The following is a 20,582-nucleotide window of genomic DNA, read 5'->3' on the forward strand; positions in this document are numbered from 1 at the left end:
CCGGCAGGTACAAGACGGCGTGGAGCGCAGCGAGCGAGATGGGTAGACCAGGTGCAGAACGACTTGGCGAGCGTGGGGCGTATCGGAGGATGTAGAGATGCGGCCTCGAACCGTGTATTGTGGCGTCAAATTGTTGATTCAGTGTTATCTGTTTAGATGTAAACTAAATAAATGAAATGAACCACTGTTTAACCCGCTTACCCTTCATCTATTCACCACCCCCTCCACCAATGTCACCGAGAAAAATATTTTGCAAGTTATTTTTTGCATATTTGTAAGCATCTAATTCTACTCATGATTATCAATTTTTCTTTTCAAGCAGGGATGAAGAATTATACCCTGTTCGCAAAGTACAAATCCCGTTTCGGTCAGTAGGAACTAAATCTAGAGCGGTACATCCAACACGTACATTCAACTGGAAGCATCAACTTTGGACGTAACCGATGCAATAGAAGCCACTGTGCATACCTATTAGTCGCCAAGAAATCTGCTAAGATTTGTGGTTCCTGCATGAATCCTCTCGAAATTCCTTCGCGAAACATTCGGAAACCTTTCGAGAAATCCTTTTGAAATTACTGCGATATCCTGTCGAGAATTATTTTGTGATTCCTTCTCGAAAACTTTCGGAAATCCTTTGCGAATCGTTCGGAATTCCATCGCAAATCCTTTCCGGCTTCCACCGCGAATCATTTCGGGAACCTTCACGAATCCTTTCGGTATTCCTTCGCGATTCATTCGGGTATCCTTTCGGAATTCCTTCGAGATTTCTTTAGGGATTCTTTCGCGAATCCATTTGGGAACCTTCATGAATCCTTTCGGTATTCCTTCGTAATTAATTCCGGTATACTTTCGGAATTCTGTTGAAAATTATTTTGGGAATTCCCTGGCGAATTTGTTTTTAAAACTATTTTGTGATTCCTTTGCGAATATATTTGAAAATTCTTTTAGTGGTTCCTTCACTATTCACTCGAGAATCCTTTTGATTCCTTTGCGAATACTTTCGAAAATCCTTCGCGAATAGTTCGGAATTCCATCGTGAATCCTCTCCGAGTCTCTCCGCGATCCTTTTCGGGATTCCTTTTATTAACCTTCATGAATCTTTTCGGAATTCCTTTGAGAATCCTTTTGGGAATTCATTCGGGAATTTTTTTGGGAATTATTTTGTCCTATCGGAATTCCGTTGAGAATTATTTTGGGATTCCTTCACGATTCTTTTTGGGAATTCTTTTGGAATACCTTCGCAGATCGATCGGGGGTCTTCAGTCCGGTCCGGTCCAGTATGTTTTCAGGTGGTAAACATTCTTGACTCATAGTGTATCCATTGGGCATAGAAAGCTTTCAATTAATAATTGTAGAAATGCTAATGGAGCATTAAGTTGAAAAGCAGACCAAGCCCCGGTTGGAATGTAGAGCCATAGAAGAAAAAAAGAACCTTAGCGAATCCTTCTGACATTCCTTCACGGCTCATTCGGGTATTATTTCGGAATTCCTTTGAATTTTTTTCGGGAATTATTTTGTGATTCCTTCGCGAATCGTTTCCGGGTCCCTTCGCGAATCTTTTCGGTAATACTTCGGGAATCGTTCGGGATTCTTCACGAATACTTTTGATATTCCAGCCTCCTTTCGGCATTCCTTCGAGAATTTCCCAGCGATTTTTATTATTATTTTTTTGTGGTTCCTTTGCGAATTTTCGGAATTCTTTCGAGATTCACTCACGAATCATTTTGGGAAATCTTTTGGTGGTTCATCCACGAATCATTCGAGATTCTTTCGATTACTTGGCGAATCTGTTTGGGAATCCTTTTATTAATCTTTCGCAAATCTTTTCCGAATTCCTTGCACTTTGGGAATTCTTTCGGGATTTTTTTCACGAATCCTGTACGCGAGGGAGAAGGCGGAACGAAATAAAACGCGGCGAACTATTTTTAATAACTAAGCGGACTGTATTTTATTATTTCTTTTGTTTGCGTAAAGACACGTTTATAACTGCTTACTCTGACGGATTCTCCATGAATAGAATCTTCTCGTTGCAGTGCACGAAACAGGAAGTTAAGGTTGGCAGCGTGCGGTGACGACAGCTTGGCAATAGGTTGCGTGAGGGATAGGACTGCGCATAAGATTGAAATGCACGGTAACATCCTCCCGGCCTTTGAGGCGAATGCCTCAATCCAGAGGAAGCGGAACCAATTTGTGCACCGCTCGTTGATACTCAAGTTGTCCACGACGTACGGTAACAGTGCGCACAACACCGTACTGATCCGGATGGGATGCGATAATCTTTGCAAGTTCCCATGCTGCAGGCGGCGTATTGTCATTTTTAATCAGCACCAGCTGTCCCGGAATGCCCCGGAGTGAGGGCCTCGCAGGAATCAATTGAGGAAGAGAGCGCACACAAAGGGCGTGAATTCAAACAAGCCTCAATTTGCGTCAAGACGGTAGGAAGATCCTCGTATGTCAGCATCACATTTCCGAGCGTTGTTGATGTTTTTACATGCTCTTCACAGCCGCCTCACAAATTCCTCCCATGTGGGGAGCAGCTGGAGTGATAAAAGTCCATTTCACTTTCAGGTTCGATAGATATTGACTTACAGCCTCGTTGAACTCGGGTGACTGTAAATGCTTCCGAATCTCACGGTATGCACCCACAAAATTCGTTCCATGGTCAGACCAGATTTCGCTGCAAAGCCCACGACGACCGCAGAAGCGTTTGAGTGCGGCCATAAAAGCAGGTCAGAAACTGCTTCAAGGTGGACTGCCTTTGTTGCAAGTCAAACAAAAACAGCCACGTAACCTTTTACCGTTTTAGCTGTCCGAAGATTGGAGGAACGTAGAAGAATTGGGCCCGCATAATCTACCCCACAGTGCACGAAAGCGCGAGCCGTTGTGGTTCGTACCGAAGGTAGGCTTCCCATTAGCTGTGTTGCAGTTTTACCTTTCATTCGACAACATCGCATGCAACTCGCCACAGAGCTACGCACCACAGTTTGGCAGCCAACAAGCCAATATCGCTGGTTGAGCGTCGCAATCATCAAAGTTGGCCCTGCGTAGGAAGGTTCCTGTCCAAACAATCGAGTTCTTTCTTGAAACATTCGCGTTGAGCCGCTCGCGCCAGTTGCAAGCAAGCTTCGTTGATCTCCTTTGGTGTGAGCGGTCCTACTAGGCGGACTGTACCATTTCGACGAGCCAGACCATTATGCCGCAGTATGGTGGCCCAAGCTTATATGGAAAAAGTGAAAAGTCTGGAATTTCAAACCTTGCACCCTTAAATGACAGTTTGGGGGTCCCAGAAGCTCCCCTGAAAATTTCAGCTCATTCGGTCCAGTGGTTGGCGTGCGCAAAGTTTGTATGAGGAAAGTGATCCAAATGTATGGGGAAACGCAACCGTTTCAGTTTTTTGCTTCTAGGTGGCGCTGTAGTCGAAGGATTCCTGTTGTGGACAAAATGTAGAACCTTTTTTATATAAGGAAGCGACTGGTGAAGACCGGATGTAAATCCCTTTGAAATTAGCCAAGTTATAAGCATCCAAAGTCGAGGGTGTCAAGCGTGTCTCCCAGGGGTGTTTAAAATGAGAGCAACGTACCACCGACCATTGCGGCGACGATGCAGGCGTATTCGGTGCCGTGCGAAATTAAATGCATGATTATCACGCAATCTCGCGAATTTTTATCCGATTGGTAAATACTTTCCGTGCTCTGTACAGTAGTGTAGCTAGAGAGGAAGGGGGTGACTTACCACTGAAGCCAACGAGCTGAAGTTTTTAAGGGGAGACGAAATTCATGAAATATTTGTAACGAGTTGTTTTCGGACATCGTGATGCCCGTTGCATCAATCTTAGAACGATATGATATAATCGTTACAGACAGAGGGACAGAAGGACAGAAAGACAGAGAAACCTGGGATATTAAATAAGTTATATATTTTTCAAACAACAGTTTTAATGTTTATAGCATAATTTATTAACTCTATTAATCTACAAAGTTATCAACAAACAACACTTATACCTATATTAATTATTTATTTCAACTGCTAGGCCTTCCTTTATAACAGAGCGAGTGCAACCTGGAAAATTTTGCCTATGCTGTTGAACAACTTTGAGAAGATATTGAAGCTGTTCTTCATTTTTTGTCAGTTTTCCACACTATTCTTGAACTAGTTTAACTCCTCTTTCAGCACAGTCATTCACTACCAAAAATGAATTAATTTTATTATAAAAAATTCTTCCAATTCATCCCATATACTAGGATCTTCTTTGAGAAAATTTGCAGATATTCCAGAAATTTCAAAAAAAATCATCGTATTTTGAGAAACAAAATCCGAAAGCGTACAAGAAGTCAACTTATCGATCGTAGATACTTTCAATTTTATTTTTCTTACTTCATCACCCTTACAAGATTTTAAATTGTGTGCCATTTCTTTTCTCTCATCAGTAGATATTTCTGGGTCGAAAAAAGCCAGAGCGACTAGTTCTTCACTCAAGTACCATAGATGATTTTCAAATCTTGAAGCCGCAGCCATATACACATTTCTTGATTGATCAGGGAAAGCATCTCGTAAAGTTAACAATTTTTTGGCCAGTTTTAGGTCATTTCGTGCTGCTGATGAGGGTAAAGGAGCTTTAAACCAAGACCAAATATAAACTCGTAAAATAAAAGAACACATTACTGGAATTTTTCGCCTATCATCATCGGTCATGTCAAATTGGCCTCTAAACAGCCATATTTTAAGACAATATATTGCTTTCGCCATCCATCTGGCATTGCTATGTAATCCTGGTGGCGGAAATTTAATTCTTTTCACACCAAGAAATGCTAAAGATAAATTTAGCAACTCTTTATAGTCTTGTCGTTGCTGTTGAATATTGAGTTGGATTTTCAAAAATTCAATCAAATGTTGTGTTTCATCACCAAGGATCTCAATAATGTTTTCGTCTACCATATTTTCATTAAAGGATTGCTCCATAGTAGGTCATGCCGATTTAAATTTTATAAAAATACTTAAAGAAGAGCCTTTTGAAGGAAATAGTTTTTCCCAAGCTGCTGTCATCAAAACTTCGGCAATATGATGCCTACACGCCAGCCATAAAAGATCTCTGCCAATCCGCTTCTCGATTAGGGTACAAGCGCCTTTTTTGATTCCTGTATTAGCTGCTGTTGTATCAAATCCCATTGCACAGATGCGATCGCTTAGTTCCCATGCATTCATCAATTTGCAAACTTCATTTGCCTGTCTTTCACCAGTTCCAGAAGACAATTTTGGGGCTCCAAGCAGCTGAATATTTGCTCCAGAAGATACCAAAACTGGCAATCCTTCTACTTTGTCAATACCTGAAAAGAAAAAAAATCAGATAGATTCTTTAGAAAAAAGTTAAAAATATTTTACAAATACCTTCTTTAAAAAAAACAAACAAATATTACCAAATGCAATCTAAAATTGTAGGAAAGAAATTTTAAATAACAAAAAAACCTATCGATTACTTCAAATCATGCTTAGTTAGAAGATATCCAAAAATCATAACAAAGAATAACACATTTCAATGCTATAAAAAATACTCAAATATATTACCTGTGAGATCTTGAAGCAGCTTTTCATCCCAATGTACAACAAGTGGTCCATTTAGATCAAAATTGCTTTGGATATTTTGAGCAATCTCTTCGCGATATTCTGCACGGGCTCTTGAGATTGTTTGTCTGCTAACGGTAAAATCGTCTGAAAAATAGATAAAGTTGATAAAGATTTTGTTTTAGTTACAAGATACTATCAATATAATAAAATTAAACTCAAGGAGAAAGAACAATACAATAAAAGTACTGTTAAGGAGAACTTACCTAAGTTTAGTCCAGCCCTTGTTAAAACCGCAGAAATAACATACATTGTATTTCTAGTATAGGAGTCATTATTTTTTATTTACTTCGCTCGGAAAACGCTCTACTAGTGGAGGGTTTCTCATCTGGAAGCAAGACATAAAAATGTTGACATATAGTAGAAGTTACCATCTTATTTGATTATATTCTTACCTCCTCCATCAATAGTAAAAACGCTGGTAGCTGATTGAGATTCCAAGGAAGACTCTGGTTCCGTTGTTGGTTCTTCTTCGATTTTGCCTTTTTTAACTCTCGAAAAGGCAGATCCAGGCCTTCCAACTTCCCTTTGCAGAATAAGGAACTGTTTACCCTTATCGTTTTTAATCAAATTTAATGCATATTGTCGAGCAATGTCAAAAATCGATCCAAATTATTAATGAAACTAGACTCTTACTCTTTCTGTTTATCTCCCGCGTGAGAAGATTTCTTGATAATTGCTCGCATTTTGTTAAATAATTTTAGGAGCTTAACAACAGCATTGTAGTGTTGCATTAGAGGAATTCTATATTTCTCCCAAAAAAATTTAAGTTCAGTTACTACAGTTTTAGCAGCTGGTTTTATACTCAAGTGTTGATTTTTCATTATAAAACGCATCCGACTAAGCACATCACCGTTTGAAGGCAACTTTACACCTTTGAAACTTTCAATTGGGGCAACAAGTTCCATACTTAATTCTGCCTTAGATTTGGAATCCATTTTATGTATTCCACTTGCACGATCAAATATCACTTCACAAAAGCAAGAAGCACATTTTTCTTGCAGGACCAGTGGTTTTGGAGGTACAACGATTTGAAGAGTGAAAAATTAGTTACGTTATAACGAGCTATACCTGTAAACATAAAGAGCTTATATTTGATTTGTTAATACAACAAATAGGCCTAATGATTTGGGAGTTACAATTTTATGAAAAATTAAAATTCCTGAAATGATCAATTTTTCTGAATACCCTATATTGAAATTGGTCAAAATAAAGGGGAAATAATAAAATGGGTCCAATATTGTTTTATAAGGAACGATCCTACCAAATATAAGGTAATTTTGAGGGATCATATCAATAATGTTGGAACTGGATGGCTGTATATTTTTATTTGAGGCTTACAAAATAAATGGAAGAAGTACTTAATTTATTTCGTGTATTTACATTCACGCTTCGAAAATTGAACTATAAACTATAGCATAAACCAAACTTGACCAAATTTTGTGTTCTTCAATTTATGTCAATTTTGAGTAAATTTTTTTAGCGTATTAACTCGAAGATAAAACGACGCCAGAAAATTGCGAGATTAAACATCGAACAATATCCCGGATGTGTTTTTCTCATAAAAAACCCAGATTAATCCACCTAGGTGGTGCCTTTCTCGCATTTAGTTAAGACACCAACCTTATATGGGGTTTATATGGTCCGATGTACCATTTTCTTCATAACTTTGAAACGCTATCGTTACCAATCGTTATAAAATTCAATAGTGATCAACAAGGCTTTGTACCCTGTCGAATGAAACTTGTTGCGAGAAAATCGGTTAAGAATTACTATACGAAAAGTTGTCTAATGGTTTTTATAGCTTTTGTGCACACACATACACACACACATACATACACACGGACAGACAGACATGTGCTCAGCTCGTCGAGCTGAGTCGATTGGTATATAATACTATGGGTCTCAGAGGCTTCTATAAAAAGTTCGGTTTCAGAGTGAAATGATAGCCTTTCGGTACAACTTAGTTGTTCGAGAAAGGCAAAAAAGATCCAACCCCCTTGCCCCCCCCTCATTCACCCCCTCCCTCTCTAGCTACACTACTGTACAGAGTACGGAAAGTATTTACCAATCGGATAAAAATTCGTGAGATTGCGTGATAATCATGCATTTAATTTCGCACGGCACCGATTACGCATGCATCGCCGCCGCAATGGTTGGTGGTACGTTGCTCTCATTTTAAACACCCCTGGGGAAGACGCTCGGCACTCTCGACTTTGGATGTTTATAACTTGGCCAATTTCAAAGGGATTTACATCCGGTCTTCACCAGTCGCTTCCTTATGGAACGTACACACGGTCAAGCAGTTTGACCAACATTGACTCCACCTCTCGTTTATTCAGACATCCATCAAGTTTTACCAACAGCGGCACGAACATTCAATTTATTCGACCAACAATATCACACACGAACGACAGAAGTGCCAACTTGAGCATCAACCATCAAAAAATATATGGGGGTTTGTGCAACTTCACTACAAATGCTCAAACATGTTCGGCGAACCTTGGCTCCACCCCCGACAACTCAAACCAAAATCAAACCGTTTTATTTTTTCCAACCGAGCCGCCAACTGTCAAATGGTTGTTCGAACAACTTCACACACGTTCAAACAAAGCAGCAACCGAAGCGTTTTCTTGGGGGCGGAGTCAATGTTCGTCAAACTGCTTGACTGGTGTGTACGTAGCATTATATAAAAAAGGTTCTACATTTTGTCCACAATAGGAATCCGTCGACTACAGCGCCACCTAGAAGCAAAAAACTGAAACGGTTGCGTTTCCCCATACATTTGGATCACTTTTCTCATACAAACTTTGAGCCATTTGCGCACGCCAACCACTGGACCGAATGAGCTGAAATTTTCAGGGGAGCTTCTGGAACCCCCAAACTGTCATTTAACGGTGCAAGGTTTGAAATTCAGGATTTCATGCATTTTGGGCCAGTCGAATGCCGCAGGCGGTTTATCCAACACAAAATGCGTCGAATACGAGCCAAATCCGAATATCGATTGAGCAGAAACGTCAGTATTTCATGGCAACCGTTGGCAGGTGGAGTAACATTTGATGTTAGACATGTCATCGTGGTTCGCTTCTCGAGCTGATCTTCGTCAATTGAACGAATTGAATGAGCAGGCCAATTGTCTTCTGTCTCCGACAGCCAACCGGGGCCCCTCCACCATAATGGGTGTGTAACCAATTCCAATGGCTCTTGAGGCGCAGTCGGCCGGGTTATCTCTTGACGGTACATGGCGCCAATGATTTCTGTAGGATTTTGGAAGTGCGATTGGCTACAAATGTTTTCCACTTCCTTGGTAGCGACGTGAGCTAGTGCAACACGATCTCGGAATCATCCCACGCAAACATTTCCACCTCCACATGGGTAAATGATTCTAATCTGGCTGCCATTAGCTCCAAGCGTGGTAATGAAATCTGTTGTCATCGACATGTGATTCCTTGCTGTCTTCAGCAACCTGTCGTAAAGCAGCCATTGCTTGCTATGCAGCGCTTGCCGTACCATAGGTAACAGTGAGCAAACGATAATGTTCCAGTGGTTGTTCTGGACTTTCACGCCACACTACTCGTTGGAAATCGGTATCCTCTTTGGCAACTAGAACTTGCCTGTACATTTTTTCGATGTCGGCGCAAAATGCAATCTTGTAGGTCCGCCAGCGTGTAAACACATTGAAAAGCGGTTCGCTCACATTCGGTCCAACCAACAAGCGATCATTGAGTAACACTCCAGATGCACTCCTTACTCGAAGCGTCGAATACGACGCGAAGCTTAGTCGTGGAGCTGTCTGCCTTACATACGGCATGGTGCGGAAGATAAAACGATTTTTCTGGTGCTACCACCACTTCCGATGGAGGTATTTTTTCCATATGACCGAGAGCAGCATATTCAGACATAAACTGTCGATAGTGTTTTTGTAATTCCGAGTCGACACTAAATTTTCTCTCCATTGCCTGGAACCGCCTAATGGCAGCGGTAGAAGATTCGCCTAGTTCCGGCTTGGAACTATCTAAGGGAAGGCGAGCTACGTAGCGGCCCTTTTCGTTACGGGACAAGGTAGAGTGAAAGTGATCATCAGCACGTAACTCGTCCGGGGTGAACTGCTTAGCTTTAGGCACTTCTTCCACCTCCCAAAATTTCCGGAGCGTTTTATCCAGATCAATTGTAGTCGTTGGGCCGAGCATCGGGCGAACGCTGCTGGCGGGTAATGTTTTGAATTGGCCACCGACCAAAAAGCCGAAGACAGAATTTTGTGCAATCGGAATGCCTTGATCGTCGTACAGCTTTCCCGGTTCTAAAATGGAAAATAATGCTTCTATTCCCAATGAAAGGTCGATCTTACCACCGCGTTTGTTGTAGTCTGGATCTGCAAGAGGCGCTTCGGCCAAGGCACTAGAGTCGATGTCAAATTGTTGACTCGGTTGATCCGAAACGAGATGATTCAGGATCAAAGCTTCTACCACGATGATGATACCGATGATCAGATGTACCGATTGTGCAGAGCAGTGAATGGTGTTTCTGTTTACACTGTTTGCACACTCCTGCAGACGTGCAGTTCTTCACAATGTGAGTCGCTTTCATACAATTGAAACAGAGCTTGGCTCGCTGAATCAATTGACGCCGGTCATGCGCCAACATCCCTTTGAAACTGGCACACTGATATATGGTGTGAGCTTCAGCACATTACGGACAAGATAGCTGCGTAATTGCATGGAAACTTTGAATCACCTTGTTCGGTCTCATATTTTGGTCTGCTTTACGGTCCAGTTCCTTTTTGATTGTGGTTTCTCCTCCTTTTCTGGAAAATGATGCGCAGGTTTCCATCGCATCACACCTTCGTTCAAGGAACGTGACAAAATCATTGAAGCTGGGGAAATCCTCCTCTACCAGCTTTTGAGCCCACAATGAACGCGTTTCACGATCGAGTTTCTCTAGAAGCAAATGAATCAGCCAGGGATCTCGGGATTCATATTCTTCTCCGAGAGCTTTGAGCTGCCGCACAACTTCATCCGACGTTGACACAAGTTTACGAAGTCCGACGAGAGATGGTGTAGTAATCGGCGGCTGATCAAAGAATTCCTTGATAAGAGCTGCGACAGTGTACTTTTTCTTATCATAAAACTCGTTGAGTCGGTCCCATACTTCCACATAGTTAGCGTCGGTAACAGTGAATGCACTAACCAACTTTTTCGCCTCACCGTCGAGGTGGGAAAGCAGGTACTGAAGTTTTACGGAATCCTTTATGTTTCTTGAATGAATGCAGCTTTCGTAGAGATCTTTGAAGGAAGCCCATTGCTTCCGATCGCCTTTGAAGACCGGCAGAGAAATAGTTGGCACGCGCACCTCGAATGGAAATTGCCCTCCAGACGTTTGAGCATCAGCGAATGGACGTGAAAGATTTACGGAACCAACTTGACCAGCCAACTGCGAGACAGTGTTTTGGGCTGCAGCATGCGACGTCATCAGGGCCTCATCAGGGCCCTCCTTAGCCGTGTGGTAAGACGCGCGGCTACAAAGCAAGACCATGCTGATGGTGGCAGGGTTCGATTCCCGGTGCCGGTCTAGGCAATTTTCGGATCGGAAATTGTTTCGACTTCCCTGGGCATAAAAGTATCATCGTGCTAGCCTCATGATATACGAATGCAAAAATGGTAACCTGGCTTAGAAACCTCGCAGTTAATAACTGTGGAAGTGCTTAATGGACACTGAGCTGCGAGGCGGCTCTGTCCCAGTGTGGGGAGGTAATGCCAATAAGAAGAAGAAGAAGAAGATGCGACGTCATCAACATTCGTTGCGAATCCAGAAGCAATTTCATTGCCTCTTTGAGATCGTCCGTTGGGTCGACGATTGTTCCTTCACTACTTCCGTGTGGTTTCGGTACACCAAGCAAGGTTATGTACCGCCCTTTTACATCATAGTACATTTCCTCGAATTCAACTCGATGATTGAAAATAGAACTGATTTCTTCAAGGGCATCATCTTGCTCCTCCAGTTAACTTTGCACTTTGTCGAATTGTTCGCATAATTCGGAAAGTTTACACAAGCGCTCCTGAAGTTCGCCGGCAGAAGGCAATTTTTTCTCTACGGCACTCGCGTGATTCTTCTCCCATTTCATGCGCTTGAAAACCACATGAATAGAATCTTCTCGTTGCAGTGCACGAAACAGGAAGTTAAGGTTGGCAGCGTGCGGTGACGACAGCTTGGCAATAGGTTGCGTGAGGGATAGGACTGCGCATAGGGTTGAAATGCACGGTATCAAATCCCTTCCGGGTCCTTCTGCGAATCAATCGGGAATCATTTCGGAATTCTTTTAGGATTCCTTCGGGAAATCTTCTGTAATTCCTTCCCGAATCCTTTCGACATTCCTTCCCGAATCCTTTCGACAAATCCATGAAATATTCGAATCCGAGCTCGACTCCAAAATTCGAAAGCGTAACCAGGAGTGGGTTATCCGCACATTGCGAAAGGGTGGAGACGAAATTCAGACGCAGGGGTTCGTGACGAAACGAATTGATAGAAGTCGGACCTGGACTGTGGGTGGCTGGTCTAATGGTTGGGCTGCCTTCAGTTCCCTAAAACCGTTGCGGGGCTGGCCAATCCTGCCTCCTTAGTTGTAATTATATGGAAGTAGGCTTATATGATAATACATGACTAATGTTGATTTCTCGCTTAACTTTTCAAAAGGACCTAAGTAACATTTGTTTCATGAATTAATTTGAGTACTGCAATCAAAAGCTGTCATGTTTTTCTGTTGATTGCGCTATTCAAACTAATTCACCAAAAAAATGTTACTTAGGTCCTTTTGAAAAGTTAAGCGAGATTTGACATTAAACGAGCGAATGTCAACCATGCATAGACTTGCATGTCTAGACAATCATACAGGCGACTATTTCAGTAGAATTCGATGGAGGCTGCAAGGCGGACGAATTGATAAACTCATCAAGTGTAAGCGGAAGCGCCGCTTCGAGTGTAACCGAAAATCCCTTCGTAATCCTTTCCCACGATTAGACTTGTTGTACAACTTTGACGCCACCCCAGTAAATTTGGTTCAGTCGGAGTAAAGTCGGATCGTCTGTGGGCATGTTGCACTGTCCAACAGTCGTACAACTTACCCACAGACGGTTCGACTTTACTCCGACCGAACCAAATTTCTAGGGGGCAGAGTCAAAGTTGTACTACAAATCGGAGCGGGTCTAGCAAGAGGTGTGCGCCGCGGCCATCAGTAATATACCTATTTGGCCAAATGATCTTTTCGGCCAAATGGCAATTTCGCCCGAACGAAAATTTTCGACTGTATGCCCATTTCGACTAAATGACATTTTAGGCCAGATGGGTTTCAGCATAATGGCTTGTCCGGCCAAATGACATATTCGGCCAAACACATTGTAGTGGTTTGGCTTAAAGTAAATCGGTGTTCGAATGCCATTTTAACAAATAAATAACACGTTAAGCCGACAGTCATCCGGCCAAATTCAATTTTATACATTTTTCCGAAACGTATGTTAGTCAAAAATGTTTTAATCGAAAATGTCATTTGGCCGAAAGCGACATCCACCCGAAAAGGATATTCTGCGGAACTTGCAATTAGGCCGAAAAAGTTAATTGCCCTAATAAGTAATTTGGCTGAAATGCCATTGTGCCGAAATGGTTGTTTGGCCGAATATTTTCGACCGAATGGATCATTTCCGATCTCCGAAAAAGCCGTTTGATAGAAATGGTAAGTAAGTAAGAATGAGTAAGTTAAAGCCATTTGGGCAGAAAATGTCCTTTCTGCCAAACAACCATTTCGGCCAAACGGCATTTTCTGCTAAATCACCTATTCGGATAAACGGCAAATGATCAGTTCAGCCGAACGACACTTTCGACTGAATGCCCATTCTGGCCAAATTGCCATTTGGTCGATTGGCAGGACCATTTCGGCTAAACGGCATTTACGACCAAATGAGCTATTCGGCGACTTTTTCAGCCAAAGGAACTGTTCCACCAAACGACATTTACACACTGTTCCATCAAACGATCATTTAAATGACATTTTCGGTCATATAACAAGGCTAGGTGGGCTTCGGTCAAATGGTTTGTTTGGTCAAATAACATAATAACATATTAGGCCTTCTGGTCTTCAGCCAAAAGGCTTTCTGCCAAATGACCCTTCTTCGTTCAAAAATTATATTTCAATGGGGAATTCTTCACATTTCAATGAAAATTCTTCGGAATTTCCACTCAAAGTTCTTCTTAGCTTTTACGAAGAGCTTCTCGAAATGTCAAAGTGAAATTTTAAAGGAAATGGTATTTTCACGAAAACTATCTGGGGTTTCAACGCAATGTTGTGGGGATAACAGTCGGAAAATTCTACGGAATATCAACTTTCGAGAGATACAGGCGATTAGATCTGTTTCGTGCGGTCAGATGAAAACCAATCAGTAAGGCCGAAAAGTAAATATGCGCGATTAAACGTGTTTTGCACCGGACACAAAATTTTCGCGAGATCTGGATGATTAGTTCTGTTTGGTATGGTCGGAAAGTAAACCAATCAATGTGGTCGAAAAATAAATTAGTCACAGCGTGATTAAACGTGATTCGAATCGGACGCAGAACTATGGCGAGATTCGAGTGTTCAGTTCTGTTATATGCGGTGGTAAAGTAAATCCATTACTGCGTGATTCATCTGTTTTGCGTGCGCGTTTATTCGTGTTTTCTATCGATCGCACGATCATCGATCATCGAATTGCTTAGTTCTGTTTTGTGCGGGTGAGAAAACTACTTCGACAGAACTTCGTACAAAATAATTATTTAGTCGCTTATCAAAGCGATTTCCTATAGATTACCTACTAATCTAGCCAACTATCCGATTCTAATGGCCCTCACGGAGATACAGAGGATTCATCAGTCTCTTGTAGCAATGAGTGTCGAACTAATTTCCATCTATTAATCCTAGATTGACTGTGAAGACTTGGCCGGCATCATTATTGATCTTGAATTAGTGAAAGTTCAAAGCATGTGTACAGGGAGAATGGCTTCATAATCCCAAGAAGGCTATTCAATTGTTGAGCTTTACATATTTGATGTTTCTCAGCCAATAATGATTAGCAATTCCGAAGTGTACAATCAAGCTTAGCTATGCTAAGTTAAGATAATTCCACTAAGAAAAGAAGAAAATATTGCGGACTTCTACAAATTTGAAACGACGTGGAAAATTTTTAGATCAGCGGCGTGGCAAATTTAGAACGTGCGTCGGCCGATTGATTTTCGACTAAACGACTAAAGATTTCCCGTATAAAGAAAAATCTGGAGTGTGTTCCGTTAAAATAGCTATCAGTTCTCCGTAAACATTTAGACAAAAAAAAAACATTTTAGAATTTTACCTGGAAGTTCTGAAAAAATCCTCACTGAAAAGAGCCGATTATCAGAGTGACACTCTGGCTGTCAACACACTAGGCGGGCAATCCGGAATCTGGTTAGTCGTCGAGCAGCTCGATGACATAATTGAATTCACGGGCTGTCGAAACAATTATTGGAGTACACTGAAGTCGCTTTATTACGCGGTTTGATTTGGATTATTTGTGGTCTTAGGAATTATGAAAACATTAGGCTGACCACCTCTTCCCCCCACCGCAAATTTACTAAACACGGATTTTCAAAAAATTAGGTGGTATTCAAAAATTTGTGTAAATTGATTTGGGCCGTGGAATTGTTGAAATCTATTAGCGTGAAATGAGTTTTCCAGAAATATTTTGGAATTCGAGAAAATTTTCACGAGTTCACAGATGGGGAAGGGTCTTTTGGCCGAAACCCATTCGGCCGAATGCCACTAGGCGGAAAGTTGTTTGGCCGAATATACCATTTGGCCGAACAGACCATTAGGCCGAAAGGGTCGTTTGGCCGAAAGGGTCTTTTGGCCGAAAGGGTCATTTGGCCGAAAGGGTCGTTTGGCCGAAAGTGTCGTTAGGCCGAAAGAGTCGTTTGGCCGAATGGGTCATTTGGCCGAAAGGGTCATTTGGCCGAATAGGACATTTGGCCGAATGGGTAATTTGGAATGAGAAGAGAGACGTCTCACTTCTCACTTCTCATTTTTTCTCTCATTGTAAAAAGTGAGAAGCACGAAATGAGTAGTGAGACGTCTCACTACTCACTTCGCACTACTCGCTTTTCACAATCAGAAGTGAGAAACGAGAAGTGCGCATTGCGCTTCTCACTTTTTACAGCGAGAAGGGATAAATGAGACGTCTCACTTCTCAATCTCATTTTTCTCTTCTCACTGTATAAAGGGAGAAGCGTGAAGTGAGTAGTGGGACGTATCACTACTCACTTCACGCTTCTCACTTTTTACAGCGAGAAGTGAGAAATGAGGATTGAAAAGTGAGACATCTCATTTAGTGAGAAGTGGGTAGTGAGACGTCACATTACTCATTTCGCGCTTCTCACTTCAACAGTGAGAAAAGAAAAATGAAGAGTGAGAAGTGAGACGTCTTTTCTGATTCCTAATTTTTCACTTTTCAAGTGAACTATTCGGACAAATGACCTATTCGGTAAAATATTCTATTCAGCCAATCGACCCTTTCAGCCAAATGACCCTTTCGGCCAAGTAACCCTTTGGGTCAAGTGACCCCCCGTAACGCTGGGTAGACACCTTTGCGTGGTGTGTTACGGTGTAAGATCTACCACGGTCACATTGTCAGCTATAGGCAAATCCTGACCCAACGAATACCTTCCCCAATATATCCAACTCCGTGGTACTTATGAGGGTGTCGCTGAGTCGGGGGCCTCTCGTTAAGTAAGTATTACATCAACACTTCCTTCCCCTCCCAAGTTACGGTGAAGGTGGGCGTGGCCAGGAGTAGTAATCCTCATGCTTTTGTGATTTTTATCCTAGATTGAAATCAAGGACCACACCCACCTTGATCTCTGATAGCAATCTGAATAAGGATTTCAAAAGAAAAACATGAGTATCACTAGTGTCCAATCTACGAAGTACACCGTAACTATGCTATGCTATGCTATGCTAGTAACCCTTTGGGTCAAGTGACCTTTTCGGCCAAATAAACCTTTCGGCCTAACGACCGTTTCGGCCAATATACCCACCCGGCTAAATGATCCTTTCGGCTAAACGACTCTTTCGACCAAACGACCCTTTCAGCCAAATGACCCATTCGTCCAAACGACTCTTTCGACCAAACGACCCTTTCTGCCAAACGGCCCTTTCGGCCAAATGGCCCTTTCGGCCAAACGACCGTTTCGACCAAATGACCCTTTCGGCCAAATGACCCTTTCGGCCAAACGACTCTTTCGATCAAACGACACTTTCGGCCAAACGACCCTTTCCGCCAAACTGCTTTTTCAGCCAAACGGCCCTTTCGGCCAAACGACCCTTTCAACCAAATGACCCTTTCGACCAAACGCCCCTTTCGGCCAAACGACCCTTTCGACCAAATGACCCTTTCGGCCAAACGACCCTTTCCACCAAACGGCCCTTTCGGCCAAACGACCCTTTCGGCCAGATGGGTTTTGGCCTAATGGTTTTTTCGAAACGGTTTTCAAAATGGTTTTTGCGAAACTTTGCGACTTGCACTTCCATGTTCCAAGCTTCCAATCGCGATCCTCGAGCCCTCATGTTTCGTCGATTCCCCGAAGGGCCATCGTGTCAGGCTTGTTTAGTGTCCCACCTGACACCAGGACTTGGACTTGTGCGCTTTTAACGGGACACGATCGCTTTGGAGGAGCCTGCTTTCGGATACATGCAGCTTTTCATAGAAGTTCAATAGAACCCACTGTCAAACCCCACTACACCCTATGCAGGCACCACAACTCGCAGTTGGTCTGGGGAGAATTCGTCAAGCCCTTGGACTTGGTATCTGCGGCGTCCTATTTGAAACAATATAGTATTCTAGGTTGGGAAAATATAGTATTTTAAATGTTTAATCTACTTGCTCAAGTGGGGGCAAGTGGAGAGCCAAAAAATTGAAATATTCTTGGAAGTGGCAAAATAAATTACCAAAATTGGTAAAATAATCCATAAACTTAGCAAACACTTAATTACATGTTTCAGAGTTCATCAACATTCAGTCTTACACTAGACAGAAGAAAAAAAATCATTTCTGAAACCTGGCATGACATCACTATCTTCATCTATCCACGACCTGGTCAAGTATAACGCTGTTTCTTCCTGTCTGCTCGCTTCCGTATTCTGTCATTTATATTTTTATTTTCATTTGTCATAAAACGGAACTAGCGCTCCACGCGAGAAGTACAACTTCCTAACTACACACCAAACATAAAGGCCATTTCCTGACCCCAATCCGGCCGTGGCCAGACTGGTGGGATTTGGCAGTAAAAAAAGAAAAGAAGACAGCTTCTCTCAGTTTGAGCGTTTTGCCACTAAACCACAGATAACAGACTGGAACATATTTTTATACCATTTTTGAACTCGTATATCAGAAGCTAAATAGAGATCATGCTTCAATGCCAAGGGAAGTCGAGAAAACTTACGAGACCGGATTCGGCAATCAAACTCAGCCACCTTCAGCATGGTCTTGCTTTGTAGCCGTGCATCTTTCCGCATGGCTAACGAAGGCCCCACTACACGAAATGGTACTGCCAGCATCTACCTTCAAGCGTCGTTTGATTTCATACAAAGTTTGAACAATAGAAGATGAAAACCACTAGCGATCAATTACTTTCTGCGAACAATGGGTGTAGAGTTATTGAAGATTTTTTGCACAAGAAAAAGAGTTAAACATGGATATCCATAATCTTTGGTTGAGCTAAACAGAATAACTTGAGCCACGATGGTCATAACTTCCATCGCAAAGAGTGGCTACGGCAACGCTAGACCGGGGGTTGGAAACCCTTCGTCCGTGCTTGAAAAATTATATGTTTTCATCTATTCACTAGGTTCTGCCTGCATCCCAGAACGTGACACAGTAAAAACGAAACAAAAAGTATCTCCGCATTTCATCGCTTTCCGCACAAACACGGACGTACGAAGATCCTTTATTTCATCAGTGTCCACGTGGACGGTGATGCAGAGGCGCAGATGAGCATCGCGTTGTTATCAACAACGGTCGAGGGCGGGTAAAAGATGAATCAACACTTACCTGCAAGTGAGTTTTACGGAGCTTCCCTCGGGTACGATCACGTCCGAGGAGGTGTCTTCGGCGATGAAATCCGGCGGAATTACCACGTCCAAGTAACCGATCTGTAAATGAAAAACAACGGTTAGATGCATAATGAAACACCGTCAGCACTCGGAACGTGTTGGAAAATTTCAATCTCGGTTCAAGTGGGACGCGATTAAATATTCTGCTGTTGAAATTGAAACTGATTAGTGTACACACGGAATGAATGATGTTGTAAAACAAATAGGAAAGTTTTAATTCAATTTCATTCGTATGAATGGAGCCGCAGTCAATAATAATCCCGACGACCGTACAGAATGGATGGCGATTGTGGCGCATCAGCAGCCATAATGGGAAAATTGTCAGGATAAAAAATAAACATCCCTTCCGATGAGAGGTGCATATTCGCAGGTGCTTCCACGCTCGCTACGGCTGTGGTTCGAGATTTTAATTAAAAGTTAGAAGAAGTTGAGTGGCTTCGACTGTTGCTAAATTTTCCAATGCTGCCGTATGGGTGGTGTTTCGTTGTTTGATTGGTGCTCATGAGTTGAGTCCAGCTAAACTGTACTTTGGATGTATTGAACATGATTTTTGGTATTAGATGTGCTCTAGCGTTATGAATTATTTACGAAAAGGTACGCCAAAAAACACATTTGCACGTTTTTCCCAAGGAATCACGTTTTTAAGAAAGTTTGAAATGCTTTCTGACATAACTTTCACAAATGTTTAAGCTAAGCTAAGCTACTAAGTATCCGATATGCGATTATCAAGTTCATGAGTTGATCATCGAGGTCAAAGTGATATCATTAAGTTAAACCATAGGAAACTTCGACACTCTATTTAGGCTGCAAAGAGATAATAAAGGCCTGGTCATAAGTAATTGTAGGCGAGAAGACAGAAAAAAAAATCGCAAACCGAGATCTTCTCTATCTTCAAACGTGTGACTATGGCACAAGAAGCGATTGCCAATAAGGACTGCGCGCGCTCCATCCGTCTCAGATAGCAGTCCGGGGAAAAAATCACAAAACGCAATACATCATTTGGGCTGCATGCAATGCTGTTGCAAACGATCATTTTACTACATATTTAAGCAAAAAATACTATATTTAGCCAATGTATCAAATGATAACAATGAGAGGAAATGCAAGTTTAACAGAAGTGACGGATAAGTGATTTAAAGTAATGTGTACGAGCAATACATCTGTGTTGATAAAAATTAAATCAAACATAATCGCAAAATCGAATTACGAAACAAAATCTCGCTGGTTGGTAAGTCTTCGCCTTTGCTCGTGCTTCGTTGAGCTCATCTTTTAATTGCCTACTTCTGCGCTAAAGTTTGCGATAAATCAATAAATAATCATAAAAGTCACAAATGAATTGGCCCTGACCGGAAGACATTTGCAGTACAATCATCGGACGAAGATGTTCCCGCTTCAAACCAATGACGATGGCTTTAATTTAATTAAAGCATTTTCTACCCCTCATCAACAATGTTCTAAATTTTATTTCGCTTCTCAAACAACTGGCTAACACGGTCGAATGGTGAAGTGTGAGGGGAAACTCGTAACGATGAAGCGTGGCATGGCGGCACAACGCGTTCCCAAATTAAGTGCGATTTATTTAGCGAAATTTACTGCTCTCACCAGGTTGGGGGTACCTTCTAACATCTGGATTCGGATGCTCTTGCTGGCTACAAAAGCAGGCGGGACTTTGAGGGGAGGCCACTGTGAGTTACAGGTCTTGGTTTGGTCAAATGGAGTTAGAAGTATTTTGAACGTTATTAAAGAAGATTTTTTCGCATTGGCGTGACAAGCCTAATTGCCCAGGGGATGATTTAGCCCCTTA

The 20,582-nt window shown here is 42.1% G+C and overlaps 1 protein-coding gene across 5 annotated transcripts in view; it reads right to left on the reverse strand.

The window, feature by feature from the left end:
- LOC134205695 (lachesin-like) overlaps positions 1 to 20,582 on the reverse strand; it is a 678,152-nt gene that overhangs the window by 62,642 nt on the left and 594,928 nt on the right. For all 5 annotated transcript variants that reach the window (XM_062681222.1, XM_062681220.1, XM_062681221.1 and 2 more), the window contains one exon: positions 18,717 to 18,817. In XM_062681222.1, coding sequence (XP_062537206.1) covers positions 18,717 to 18,817 — 101 coding nt within the window. The remainder of the gene's footprint in view (positions 1 to 18,716; positions 18,818 to 20,582) is intronic.

Source organism: Armigeres subalbatus, chromosome 1 (assembly GCF_024139115.2).
Source record: "Armigeres subalbatus isolate Guangzhou_Male chromosome 1, GZ_Asu_2, whole genome shotgun sequence".
NCBI classification, from domain to species: Eukaryota; Metazoa; Arthropoda; class Insecta; order Diptera; family Culicidae; genus Armigeres; species Armigeres subalbatus.